The sequence below is a fragment of the Gobius niger genome (assembly GCF_951799975.1).
Source record: "Gobius niger genome assembly, chromosome: 13".
In the NCBI taxonomy this organism is placed as follows: Eukaryota; Metazoa; Chordata; class Actinopteri; order Gobiiformes; family Gobiidae; genus Gobius; species Gobius niger.
The window spans coordinates 23694882-23709822 of record NC_136864.1 but is presented as its reverse complement, the minus strand read 5'-3'; the positions used below and the strand labels follow the sequence as shown (position 1 = coordinate 23709822).

Here is a 14941-nt window from a genome sequence, read left to right as displayed (position 1 = left end):
TTATTTTTGAATATAAATGAGATATATTTGTGAGATTTGTCCAGCTCAAAGGCAACAAACTCTCACTCCAAAGTTTGGTCAAAAGTTGTCGGTCCAGCCTTGAGTTTGCGTGTTTTGGCTGATGTGTTCTATGTTTTGTATATTCTTGTCTAAGTTTTTACTGGGACTGCGGATAGAAATTAGCCTTGACCTAAATCCGGCATATTTACAGCACTAGTTGTCTGTTCAGTAATGTGCACTGTTCCATTCAAATAAATTAAATGAAATTATGTTCTCTCTCCTCTTGACAGTTTGTTCTAGATTTTTTCTGGAGTTTTGTGACATGACAAAAAACAAAACAAGACAGACGAGCATTTGAGTTGAAACATGATGCTGGTGCTTTATTTAAAGGGATGTGAAATAGGTATGGGTTGCAGAAAGCCGGAGACAACTAAGTGGATTGGAATCTTTTCTCCCTTTTTTTGTTTTGTTTTTGACAGCTTTGAAATATCCAGCAAATTTCAACTTCACAGCTTGGACTCTCCCTGGATTACAAAAAGTAGCTACCATCGAGGGGGAGCTTTAATATAAGCACTAGAAATCTGTTTCAAAGTGTTAGTGTTACAGTTGCTCTTTAGATAATAACAAAGAATATAGTATTTAGCTTAAAGATGCATGTGTGATCCTTTTAGGCCTGTGTAGCCATGGCATGCCTTTATATCAGTGCAGTTATAAACCAAGTATAGTTGACCTGATATCCCAAAGACGTTCTCTCCATTACAAACACACAACAGCTCGTTTACAGTACTGTTCACTCACATCATATTTGCACAACACAGAGGTAAGATGAGCTAACCTGAAGATACAAGAGATTGCACCCTGCACGGGGGAAAGGCATGGATATTCGACTGTTAGCAATGCGTTTTATGCTAAACCTTGTCCCAGCGGTGTAAAAACATTCTGAAGTTCTGGAAATGTATTGCTACACAGTGTGTTTACTCCATCGAGTATACCATAGAATTTTATCATACATTATTTATAAACAATATTCAAGTGGTAGTGTTGGGTTTGAAGCTGTATGGGGAAGAGACTCTCCCTTGACAGGAAACTTCACAGCACGATTATTAGCACGGTAATGTGATAGAAACAGGACATATTTACTACTTTCCTGGTAACATGACAATCACTACTCTTAACAACGTATTAAGACTTTAAATAACGAGTAAACATGATTGGGGTTTTCTTGGTAACACGGAGGCAGAGCTGCAGAAAGCATGATTACCCTTAGTTACCATGTTTCAGGACAGACATCACCCCATCTACTTCCAAAATGTCCTCCTCTCCCAAACTTAAGCTTTAAAGTACAAGTTCCAGAATTGATCAGTGTAGTATTTACACATTTAGAAGCACCACGACAGGCGGTTCTTCTCGTCTAAAACCCCTTGCACTCATAACACCATGTTTACCCTTTTACATAGTTTTCTAACATCAAAGTGCGATCGTTTTTCCACCAACAGTTCATCAAAAAAAGCCAAAATCGAGCTGCCTTCATTTGACAGGACATACATATTCCCCATACATCCCCATACCGTCCCTTTGTTTTTACACAATACCACTCTTCAGTATTATTCTTAATGCTCTACGCGCTGAGATGACTTATTTACAGGTGACCATCAGTGCAATCTCAAAAGTGAGAATTCAAACATCATAGCAGTCTCAATAGTTTCACTTGATATAATTATTATAATAGAAGGTAAATGAAAAAAGTCCAGCAGCACAGAACAGACGACCGGCCGTTCACTTGCAAGTACGATGAAAAAGCTACCACTCGTTTCTTTTCATGGCCTATATTACGCAAATCCGACTTTTTTTTGCCCTCTCTCTTTTAACCACGTTGTGTTATATCCTCACCAAAAACGTTCGTGCATGTTTCAGAAATCTTGCATATTTAGTCCGTCTCCCTCTCTCGCTCTCAAACGCCAGCCCACACTCCGGCGTACGTCACACAGAGGAATCCACGAAGCTCCTGAGTTTTATAGTCTTCCCTTTCCGTTGCAGCACAAGAAGCAGATTGGCGCCCTCTGCTGGCATTGTGTATAGCTACATTTTAAAACATGTCAAGTCCGAGGGGAGTCTTCCAGACGCTCCAAAAAGTCGGAATAACGAATAATATAGAACCTTTACGTGCGGCCCACAAACATGGACAAGATGGCACTCGGATTTGCATTGACTTGCTTTGGATCCATCAAAAATGAAAACGCAACTGATCACTGACCAGTTCCCTTTTGAAACATACATATATTGATATAGAGATATAATATGAAAATGAACACAGATTTTGGAAGTTTTTCCCCCTTGCCGCAGATAGGATTTGCTGGTTCAGAGAACAGGTCAGAGGTCAGGGAAGCGACAGGGGTCCTCCTTGTACTCCGGAGGGATGAAGAAGATGGACTCGTCAAATTCGTCGTAGCGGAACTCCTGGAAAGTAACGGTGGCCGTGATGGTGGGGAAAACCGGGATGTCTGGAGGAAAGGGAAGGAAGAGAGATGAGAAGATATCAGGGTAGAGTTGAAAAGCTTGCAAACAACAAAATAAAACCTCAAATAATCAGATTTTTTTGAGTATTTGAAAAGACTAATACATGTTCTTCTACAGTGGGGTTTTGGTTCAGCTTTTCGATCATTTGGTGCATCATGAGCACATTCATTACAGAAAAAAAACATTGAACCTGTTAACCCCCACCTGAACAGAGCACATTTTTTCTAGTTTGGTGCTACCCAAATCTAAAAGCTTCTTGAAAAAAATGACAAAAAGGAGGTCTTGGTTTTCAAATGAGGAATTACACTGGTCTATAGGCTGTAACCTTTTAGATAGAAGCTGGACTGGAGAAAATACACTCAGTTAAGGCGGGGGTTAAGAGGTTAAACCAAACTGCCTGCACATGTGTGGATGTTCTCCTTTGACACGCACCAAGTTTGACCGGAAACCCCGGAGGAAGTTTCATCTGGACAAACTCTCGGAGCTTGTTGAAGTGCTTGAACGGGGCAACGACCTCCAACACGTTCAACAACCTAAAACACAAAGAATAAAAAAAAAATAACATCAATATTCGCATAAGAACTATTGGACAGTGTTTTGTCCCACCACAAAAACGGGATATTTTTCCATTTCCTTTCTCTGGAGATAGAGTCTGACGCTGAATGAACATGTAGGCTTTTTGTTATCTTCTAAAATATATTGCACAAGACAAATGCAGTTTTAATCGCGGTGGCCATTTATTAAAGTGAAATGTAACATTGTAGGAGGCGAAAGTATCGAGGCGTATTTTGTCAAAACGAAAGAGGGAGAAGAATCGCATTAAAAAGCCATTAAGCGTGTTTAGGCCGGGCCCGCGGAGCCGGCACGCATTAGTTCAGAGGAAGAGATAAAGGCACTTAACTGCATTATGCTCTGCTCATATTTTACACCGCTGCCTCCGAACATGACAGGCATTTCATCAAACAGCCCCCGTAAACTTTTACACACTCCATCTGAATTTGAAACCAGCCTCCGACTCGAGTGTTACAAAGCGTAGAATTTGTTTGGCGGTTTCGATCCCAGCTCCAACCACGAGTTTTGGCAAAACACTTCACCCATCTTTTAGGACAAACGGGATAAACGTGCAGCTCCAGTCACACGAAATGAATCGATCGGTCCAATACTATGCGGCTGTGACGGGCGCAAAATAAAGATACTGTATTTTCCGGACTATAAGTCACACCTTTTATAGTTTGGCTGGGGGTGCGACATATATCAACATATATAATTTCACACATTTGTTATTTTCACACCGACAGTGGCTAGAGGTAGGGCTGGGCGATATATCGATATTTAAGATATATTGATGAGATATGGAATTAGACCATATCGCGTATATCAGGATATTTCAAATTTAGATAAGCTAATAAAAAGAAACGGGTAATCTCAAGCTGATTTTTAAACAAGTTTATCTTAAACTGAGCACTTTGTTTTGTTATCTCTTTATATATAAAAATGCTGCCCTTAGAATAAAAATTGACCTATATTTCAAAGGCTATTTCAATTTAAGATATTACTTTATTTAAATGTGCCCCTTACGGAGATTTGTTATACAGTGTTTATGTTTACATTTTATAGTGAGTTTTCAATAAAGCTACTCGTATTTGGCTTTGACTTAACATTTCATTTCACAGCTCTCACTTTGCAGAAAAAACATAGCGATATATACCGTATATCGACATTCATATGAGTTTTGGTCCATATCTTCCCGCCCTAGCTAGAGGGCACTCTAGGCTTGTGTACCAGCATCTGCTACCCCTGAACCACTCAAGATTTAAAAAACGGTAAAGCAGCAGAAAGAAAGTTTGGAGTGAGCGAGAAATATAAATGAGAGCTTGAATAACGTGCTGCCGGGAGAGGCTTGTAAACGGTGCAGTAACGCCTCTGTGTCCAGGTAGTTGCCAAGGCTGGTGCGACTTACATATGTTTTTTTCTTCTTAATTATGCATTTTTTATACTCCGGAGCGACTTGTAGTCCGGAAAATACTGTAAGTCATGCTCAAGTATATTTAATTTTACGCATGTAGTACAGATACTTGTTATCCAGTATTGGTACCCACAAGAGTACTGATTATAATGAATACAATTTAAACCTTTGACCGTCCTATATAATCCTATTAAGTTCCCTTTGTTGTCTTTATTGTCTGGATACCACTAAACAAGCAGATTTTTTTTTTTTTAAATGTGCGTGGCTTACAATCCGATTCTGTATCTGAAACGTCTAATCGGAAACTATAGATGGACTGGTAGATGAAACCCCATTGCTAGGTAGAGCAGCGAAGGCCTGAAGTCCCCAATGCTAGTCTAAGTGACTGTAAACGAAGGCGCTGTGGGACAAAAGTATCTTTCATCTTGAGTTCAAAAACGCAGTGCCAGTTCAAGTTTATTCCTGTAACCCAAACGATGTGAGGAAAGTGGGCTGTACTCACGACTCAATGCCCAAAGGGAAATCCTGGCTCATGGCCACCGTGGCTTTGAAGTTCTTCTTGCTTTCCTTGCATACGAGCTCTCTCCCCAGATGAGGCGGCCTGAAGGGGGAGATGCACAGATGAAGACGCCGGCTTTTCATAATATATAAACCTTACTGTCAGCATGTTTGAACTTCTACAGCACCACATTATATCATAACTGCATTGAACAGAAAGTACCCTCCCATGTGACATCACAGGCATCACAATAGATCTAGGCAAAAAAAAAAAAAACACTAACGTCAAGTTTATATGAAACGTTAGGATTGTGTTTCAGTCCAGCTGTTGTATTGCATTAACCACCTGGATGACTGAGAATTTACACCGTTATGTAAAGTATTATAGTGGAAGTTAAGCAGTGGTTTAAGTGCACACTGCAAAAAGTAACTAGTTCAAATATCTCAGTTGTTTTGACTAAAATGAAGTTGAGCATTTGACCTAGATTATTTCATTTGTTCTGAGATGTTTTTGACTTGTTTCAATATCTTTATTCTTTTATTCTGGTAATTTTCCTTGCCAATGGGATAAGAAAATTGGTCTTATCCCATTGGCAGTTTTACTTTGTTATTTCAAGCAAGATTACCTTAAAACTAGTCTGAAATGTCATCAAACTACCAAAGTAAACTTGGTCAGACCAGGGGGAAACTCTAAATGAGTAAAAAAAACACTCAAAACGAGATACATTTCCTCAATTCCAAGTCATTTAAGCCAATGCTTCACATTTACTTTTTGTACTGCAGGAGGTGATCTATATTGCTTTTAATTCACATGAAGTTTTAGCAGATTTGGTCTTGTTTGTGATACTCCCTGAACGTTGTGTGCACAATTGTTGGGGGGGATGAGTCAAACAGATGTATTTATTGTACTTTAGGAGACCATGTTCTGTTTTAACCATCAGGAACAATGTATCAACAGTACACAATTAGGATTACACATACTTTCCATGCTCCGCGGTAATGTATTCCTCCCAGGAAATGGTGTTAGGGGCTGGTGCAGAGAGGGACTGTCTCTTCACAGGCTGCAAGAGTTAGAAAGAAGCCAACTTTAACGATAATGCGCTTTTCATCTTTACTAGACCTTTTTGTTTTAATTATAGCAATGTCTCAATGGAAAATGAACAAAATATTCTTCTGCTAAAGTGTTCCTCCAGTCGGCTTAAGCCTCACCTCAAAGTTCTGCTCTCCGATGCTGCCCCCTTTGCTCAGGCTCTCCATGATGGCCTTGTTCCTCAGAATGTCCTCCTCGCTCAGGTGCTCGCGCCGCTTCCTCGACTCCAGCACCAGACCGTTCACCGAGTAGAAGTCGGCCAGGAAGTTCCCCACGCGCTCCTTTGCACAGATACAGCGGCGCGTCAGAAACATATCGACAAACAAATGGAAGCCCGGGGTCTTTTTTTTCCTAACGATTCATAATAAATGTAGTCATTAAGTAGTCTCTCTAGAGCATGATGCACGACCCACGCTAATGCAGCTTTATTCTCAGATGAGATGCAGAGTGTATTTACCCAAACATGGATTTTTAATGTTCCCTGACCGTTTACAAGACTTCCTGCAACGATTAAACAGTCATTATTGTTACCGGTTCCAGCTGCTGCGTAATTGCTTTTATGACTTACACCTGTGTTCTCTGCTTCACAGAAACCAGGGTAAAAAAAGATCTATTCACTTCAAATGGAGTCTGGCGACCGCAAAAACATTGTGCCGAGCCCACCCATTAAGGCGAGACACAGCAGCAGGTGAAACCAAAAGGATACTTGTCTGAAACTTTTGCTGTAGATTACGGACATGATTATGAGGGAAAAGAAAATACCGTTTTATCCTCTCTGAAGAGCCAGCCGATTTGACTGCGGGAGAATGTGATGGACTTTGTGGACAGAGTGGCAGAGTAGACGTCGCTGCTCATGAGAATATCCACCTCTTCCTCCGTCTCCATTTCAGACTCCTGCGGACGCGCAACAGTTCATACAAACCCAATGTAAAAAAAAAACATCTGCCAGAGCGACGGAGTCCTGCGTACCTCGTGGTGTATTCTTTGGTACACTTTCGCCTCGTTGTCCAGAACCACAAACGACCGAGACGGAGTCGCGTCGCCGTCGAAAATGAAGCTGAGGTCCCCGCGTTGGCATTTCATATCGTTGAAGTCTATCAGCGTAGTGTCAAGTCTAAACCGCGAAAGAGGCAAGTACAGTATTTGATGTAATTGTACGATCAGATTTTTTCCTCAAGGTCATCGTTCGGTCTGAAGTTGAGTAACACAGTCTCTCAAATGTTTTCAAATCTCACCTGATATTGGTTCCCTGCTTGTAGATTTTACAAGCGTCAGAAGGCAGCATCCGGGACAGCAAAGGCACTGGAACACAAAAGACATTTAGCTTTTTACATTCCTGCACTGATAATGTGTTACTCTTTCATCAATTTGAAACATTTGCTGTAGATTACTGGTATAAATAAAAGAAAACACAGATATTTCCAATAGACAAGAGCAAGAATGACCATATTTGGATCACAATGTCGCCTTTCCTACAACACGTGGATACCAAACATTTGTGAATGAACATGTGAGGGAGAGACTAGGCAGCATTACGACCAAACGTCATAACTAAGGTGTGAGTTTGCTTTTTTTTTTATGTTTTCACCTGCCATGTCTCGCCTTAAAGGGGCTAGATGCAAGTTGGCCATTTTATACTCACTACTGCCACCTCAGGTCATACGTGTAACTGCAGGTTTTATATTAAGCTCGTGCATGACGGCAATTCGGACCCGAAGTAACAACTTTTAGGGTGACAGTGCAGGATTTTAAAGGCATTTGTAGTGAACAGGTCTGAGCTCAACATGAAGGTGGAAGAAAATACATAATTGTAACATTTTTAAACTCCATATTGTCCCTTTAAAGATAAAAAAAAAGAAAAAGACATAAAATAAACTTACCCCAGCTCTGAAAGTCCCAATGCAACTCCAGGTAAAAGTCCCCGAGCTGTAAAACAAACACATTAGAAGTTCACGGCTCAGCTGCACAGTAGGATTCAGTGAAGCTTTTAACATGTAACACACACACATGTATTTAAAAGCATGCGGCGCACATTTGCATACGGGGGACCAGGGAGCGCAGGAATAATTAAGCTTTAATACATTGGCAGCGGGGAGTGGAGCGGTCTTAAGTGAAAGCCGCTGTGAGCTCACCTCTCGCAGAGCCTTCAGTAATTTAGGCCTTTTATCCTCCACGCTCTCTCTGGACTGCTGCTTCAGTTTGCGCAGGATCGCCGTGACTGCAGAAAGAACACAAGGTGACGCCACAGGGACGGACTATTTCAAACCAGAATGTCTATTTATACGAGGGCTGCACAATTTGGGAATAAAAGGAGCTTTGTGTGAGCTTTCTGAAGGCGCTTTGAGTCTTTTTCCAAGATTCAAATCATAGTTGGGCAACACTCACTCAACCGAATCAAATGTACTCTTCTACAGGACACAATTAGCAAATCGCAAAAAAACAGAAAACACTTTGGTAACATAATGAGGATTTATATAACCTAAAAATGTGTGCTGTAAACCGAATTTAAACTTTCAAACATAAATTGAAATTCTAATCAGACAAAAAATTGTCTTTTTCCACCAAAATCATGCAGCCCTAGTTTACAACACATTTTAGATAATACATGATAGTTTATAAACGAGGGAAATATTTACGACAAGAACAACAAGTCAATCACTATGAATCAAATGCAAAAAAAAGTTTTACGCCGACCGGAAACAGTTTATTTTGTTGTTATCAGAACTTTCAACTATGATTAAAGCTCAACTAAACACCAGTGCCTTCAACGATAAAGGGCCGTTGCTCGGTTGATGAGGGGACGAACAGGGGGGCATAGAGCTGGGCGTGGTCTGGGCTGTGATTGACATCGGCATTGGTGCTGTGAAAGCAGTGTGACAGCTCGCTAATGGTAAATATGGAGATTGACAGTGACAGCAGCGTCAAAACTGAGTGCTCTTTTGAGGTGGAGGATTTCTCTGCACCTTCATCACCAGAGGTGGAGGTGGAAAAGGTCTAGTTTATTGCTCACATTTCACCGACACCAATAATCGCCTGCTATTCAAGCGTATGGGCTGGATATATATGGCTTAAATACTGGCGAGATCCTGGCGTAGACCATGGGGTATAGTTAAAGATCCATAAGACATGGCAGTGGCAAAGAGGGACTAAACAGCAGTTATTTTTCAGTCAAGAACTCCTTCCAAAACGCTCGCTCGCTATTCCAACTCAACTCAAACTCGCTACAGAGGCGTGTGCGAGACTTTGCTGCTTTTCTTCCCACATGAACTGTGTGACGACACACTGACAGGCACGAAATTCAAATGCAGTGTACTAGATAAGGTCAAAGGGGGCGCCACACTAATCTGGCTCAAAAGTAAGATTTTATCTCACTAGCACTAAAATGTCAAAACAAGTCAACAACAAAGTTCTCCTGTAATTGTTCTGATGTCCTAATCTATACCCAAAGTTCAAATAAAGGAGGCCGTTACTTTCATCTTTCAACCCCCACATTTCAAATTTATTCTGGATGTACAAGTTTAGTAGTTCATATTTCAGTCATTCTCAAATGGTAATTCTCCTGGAAATATAAACTGAGTCTAATGAAAAATCATGATTAGATATTTCACAAACACATGTAACAAAGTAGCTCCACTTCCACAGAGGAAAGCACAAAGGCGACAGTGCTGTGTGTCCAGTGGAGTGAGGCCGCACAGCTGACCGTCGTGACACGGCGTGAGAACAGCTGACGCTGCTTTAGTCGGAGCAGGCGGCGCTTCATTGCTCCCGCGGACAACATCTGCTGAGCACTTAGCGCAGAGAGGTGGCGGCTGCACTGTACAACCTCGTGCGTGTGTGTGCGAGTACTGCGGTGTATTTGGCCACGGAGCCGGGCTTTTCACTGGCTGACCTTCCTGTCCCGTTGTCCCCCCCCTCCCCCCCTGTCCTGAAGTGATGTGACCTTCTCCGAGCCACAGTCTGCTCCCTGTCCCCGGCCTGTCAGCGCAGGAGCAAAGCCACACGTCGCATACTAAAAAGGCGCGCAGGTCATTTTGTACAAGCCCACAGCGCAGCCAAGGCTGACCCGCAGCTTTGTCACAAAACCTGAGCTAAGGCGCTTCGGCGAGAGGGGTATGTACCGGCTTTTGGAAAACGCCACAGACAAAACCATTAGGGAGGCCGGTGCCTTTCGCGTGTCATTTGGGTGAGCGGCCTGTAAGCTCTGGGCTTTCTACAATAAGCCTCCGTTTAGGCGCTGCTCCAGCCCATCTGGATGACGAGCGCAGAGAAAATCCCTACCTCTAGCTTTTTAGCTGAAACAAATCATCAGATAGCACAGCGGTCTGCAGTTAAATAAATATCCCATGGAAAAAGTAATTGCATTGTCCTTAAAAAGTCCTCCACACAGTCACATGCCCGTTCATGCTGACTGATAGTAAAACTGTGCAATAAGTCTCTAAACCAACAAGGTCACATTTTATGAGCTTGGACGACTGCACAATGTGATGTCCAATCTATGAGAGACATTTTGTTTGCTGGAGAAAGACGATTAGACAAATATTTGGAGCATTAATGACCTGATGTTCTTTTGAAAGGACTGATATAGAAAACATAATAAAACAATAGAGCAATTGAGGATTTTACTAGGATTCACACTTAAAAACGACATGTTCATGAGATCCACATGAACACTTTTGAAATAAATTGCACACTGATCAGGAGGGAGCTTGCACTCTTCCATCACCTCCGTCTTCCAATATAGAACTCATAAAGCCTTTATAAAACAATCAAAACACAAATGGAAACTCTATGGACCATGGAAATGCACCGTCGCTATTAATTTTGACACAAAGTTTTACTAAAACATTCAATATTTGGATGCTCCGACTCTTGTCAAAATATTTCAAAGTGGTTTATTTATTAACGCGACTTGAAGATGAATATCCAATCAAACAAGGGCGAAAAGCATCAAATACAATAGTGATATGAACAAATAACTGAAGACATCTAAAGTGGCACTCACTCATCTGCCGGTCTCCGTAGCTGATGGCTTCTGCCAGAGGACTCCATCCTTGAGCGTTTTTCACTTTGACAGGTGCATTGTGGGCCAGGAGCAGAAGGGCACACTCTGATAATAAAACATCGACACTATTACTTTTCACTTCAAAACACAATGGAGAGTTTTCATACAGGGTCTATAAATCTGTTTCTGGATGTTGTTGTTTATCGTCAACATTATTGTTTATCAGAAATGCTGCAACTTCCTTTATCCAGCTTTTAGCCCTTACATCAAGCACCGTCACTTAAAAGTATTCATGTAATACAAATTCTGCTTCAAAATGAATGCTTAACGTTTTAAAGAAACATGATTGCAGATGAAAAATTAAACATAGATCTCAGCCAATCTGACAGATTGTACCAGAGCAGACCAGATTGAAAGACCAAACACCTACCTCTATGTCCCAGCATCACTGCGAGATGAAGAGGCGTGTTGCCTGGAAAAGAAGGACGGCACCATGAGGGACAATAGGCTCTCTCTTTGTTTGGATGTTGTTCATTTTTAAGTAATATCTCAATTATTACAAAGGGTTACAAGTGTCAATTTAAAGGAACAAGCCACCGTGTTTGCATACTGAGATATGTTCTTACCTGAGCTTAGATGAGTTGATGCGTACCTGTCTGGTCTTTGTGCGTGCACTCAGTCACGCACAACGACCAAAGATGTTGTTAGGATTAGGCCTCTCCCAGCAAATTCCTATGGCTCCAAACGGGGGTGAAGTTGGAAGCTACAATGCTCTTCCACGGGCAAAGACCAGACAGGTATGCATGAACTCGTCTAAGCTCAGGTAAGAACATATCTCAGTATGGAAAAACCGTGGCCTTTTCCTTTAAACTAAATTGCGATGATTTCTTTCAAACATATGATGGGGGAAAGGGATGTTAGTTTCTGCTTAATATAGACCCAAATACAAGCACAAACGGTTTAAAGGAACAGAAATAGTGTAGTCAAGATGGGTGCACGTTATACCTGCACGATTTCCCGGTGAAAACCGAATTGCAAATTCTCTGATTACTTTGTAGTAACATAGTAACCAATGGGCTAAAACACACTCACTCACCCGGGCCTATTGTACATGCGTTAGTGGTTAAAAAAAAACCTTCACAGACACAGGGAGACCATTGAAAGGCCATGGCTACTAACTCATTTTCAAAGGAACAGGCTTTTAACACCGCTTTTACATACCGAGATATGTTCTTACCTGAGCTTAGACGAGTTGATGCGTAACTAACTGGTCTTTGTGCGTGGGCTCAGTCACGCAAATGGTGTTAGCATTTAGCCTCTCCCAGCATATTCCTATAGCTCCAAACCGGGGTGAGTTACTTGCTCTTCCACGTTTTCCCTATTTGCGAACAACATCTTAGGTCTATTTGCATGACTGAGCGCACGCACAAAGACCAGACAGTTAACATCAACTCTTCCAAACTAAGGTAAGAACATATGTCAGTATGGAAAAACGGTGGCCTATTCCTTTAAATAAAGATGATAGGCTAGAGGTTAAGGCTCCTCAGCGTTGAGGTATTGAGTCCCAGCTCCCAGACAATTTTCTGACCATCTCTCCCTGCTCTTCACAACTTTCTCCCAGTAGTCGAATAAAGCCTACGTAAAAAAAGTAAAAAAAAATCTTCCCCTTAGCAGATATTAAACAACATGGTAGGGGAAAAAAAGTATTAGATAACATCCAACATGAACTGCACAACTAATACACTCTTCCAAGGCCATGGGAACCCAGGGTGCTAAGGGCGCTGCAGCACCCCCTAGTGGATAGTTTGTGAACTGCAGGCAATATTAACCCCTTAACTCCCACCGGAACCGAGCACATTTTCTCCAGCTTTACCCCAGTCCAAAAGCTTCTGGAAAAAAGGTGTGAAAATAGCAACAAAACTGAGACGAAAACAATGACGAAAATGTAAAAAAAGTGAGAAAACATTGACGAAAAAGTGACACAAATTTGACTAAAAAGTGAGAAAATTTGACGAAAAATTGAGAAAAAAAATGGACGAAAAAGTGATCAGAATTTGACAAAAAAAATGTGAATAATTTGACGAAAAAGTGACAAAAAAAAGTGATGAAAAAAAATCTGATGTGAGGAAAAAGATCCATTCAGTTTTGTAGGTCTTTCAAATGAGGACAAATCCTGGGTAAAGCTGAACTGGAGAAAAAGCTCTCGGTTCAGGCGGGAGCTAAGGTTAATAAATAGGATTTATGCACAGAAAAAGTATTTTGGGGGTAAATTTTGTCCCTCAGCGCCCCCTAACTAAAATATCTTCCCACGGCTCTGCACTCTTCAATGGAAATGTAGTACCTTGCATAATCGTAATATAGTGGATTTAAAAAAAACAAAAAAACTAATGATAATAATTTCAATGAATATGAGAAAACTGTCAGTGAAAAACTAAGCTATACAACGAGCACATGGAGCACTGAAACCCCCACTGACCGTGCACATCCTTCTGGGTGATGCTGTGGGTCCTGATGAGGGAGGACAGGCGGCGGACGTCTCCCTTGAACACGCACTCGTGCACGGGGAAGTCTGAGCCCTCGCTGGTCAGGATGATGGGGTTTTTGTTGTTGTCGTTGACCACCGTGCCCGCCGACTCCGTGTTCCCGTTGATGTTGTTCTCGTTGAGCTGCTGCTGTTGCTGCAGTGCCGACGCTTTGTACGACTTCTGAAAGAGCTTGTTGGACTTGAAATGGTTACTCGTACCGTTGGGAATAGAGGCATCATCGTACGTGTCCATGATATCTTCATTTTTGTTGGCTTTGTGGTGGTCTTTTCGCGCTGTGCGGATCTTCTCACCTGTCATGGTGGCGGCGGCACGTTTATTATCCTTTTGGTAGTCACTAAGATGTCGGGTTTAAACGCGGTCAAAAGCGAACACGTACAGATATATCTTTAGAGGAGATAAACTATAACAAAGATAAACAAAAGATATTTCCTATTTCCTATTAACGTAAAGGCGTACACCTGCTTTATTACGCACCAATACCGAGATCAGGTGTAGTAGCGGAGGTTAGCTACCTAGCCCACAACAAAAATGAATGTGGTGGGTGCGGCGATGGAGAAAGAAAACACTGCTACACGAAACAGAACACAGACACAAACTAAATGAACACATAGGTAAAACCCGAATAATACGCCGCTACATTGTTTTACGATTTCTCTCTTCTTTGTCCCGCGATATGATGGGAATTTGTACCGTTTGTCCTCGCTTTGCGGCAAAATTCAGGCCGACTGTGCCCAATCTGCGCCGCTGCCCTTTCTGTTTCAGAGACAACACTGCGCATGCGCGAACCATCCTGCCATGTTCGGTACGGCGAATGCGCTGGTACAAGAAGTATGAGCGTCACGCAATCACTCACGTTTACACTCATTTTAGTACATTTAGACATTTATTTTGAGAGACAATATTTATTAGTGTTGGTTTGCGTAACAGATTATTATTATTTTTATTTTTATTTTTATTTTTATTTTTATTTTTATTTTTATTATTATTATTATTATTATTATTATTATTATTATTATTATTATTATTATTATTATTATTATTATTATGTATCCAGGAAAGATCAAACAGATCCAAAGGTGTACATTGCACTCAGAAATGGAAATACACTGCTTTTAAATAAAAATTAAGTTTGAGCAGGCTGATTCAGCGAGAGCATATTGATGTGGTCTGCAATCAAATTATAAAATCAATTGGCATATTAAGAAATATTAGAAGTTACGTTCATAATTCTGTAATGTCAGCTTTATATTACACTCTGATATACCCATACCTTTCCTACATGTACATTTGCCCAGATGATAAGACAAGGAAATCAAGCACTG

The 14941-nt window shown here is 41.2% G+C and overlaps 1 protein-coding gene across 1 annotated transcript; it reads right to left on the bottom strand.

Moving 5' to 3' along the window:
• Window positions 1-447: 447 nt before the first annotated feature.
• LOC306972216 (ankyrin repeat domain-containing protein 13C-like) lies at window positions 448-14404 on the bottom strand. Its single transcript, XM_079568763.1, has 13 exons — window positions 13550-14404; window positions 11504-11545; window positions 11074-11178; window positions 8204-8289; window positions 7952-7997; window positions 7307-7373; window positions 7041-7185; window positions 6834-6965; window positions 6191-6352; window positions 5963-6042; window positions 4986-5084; window positions 2950-3050; window positions 448-2501 (listed from the first exon to the last, which is right to left on the bottom strand). Exons 1-13 carry the CDS (start codon window positions 13914-13916, stop codon window positions 2371-2373), a joined length of 1563 nt encoding a protein of 520 aa, XP_079424889.1. The 5' UTR covers window positions 13917-14404; the 3' UTR covers window positions 448-2370.
• Window positions 14405-14941: the final 537 nt, after the last annotated feature.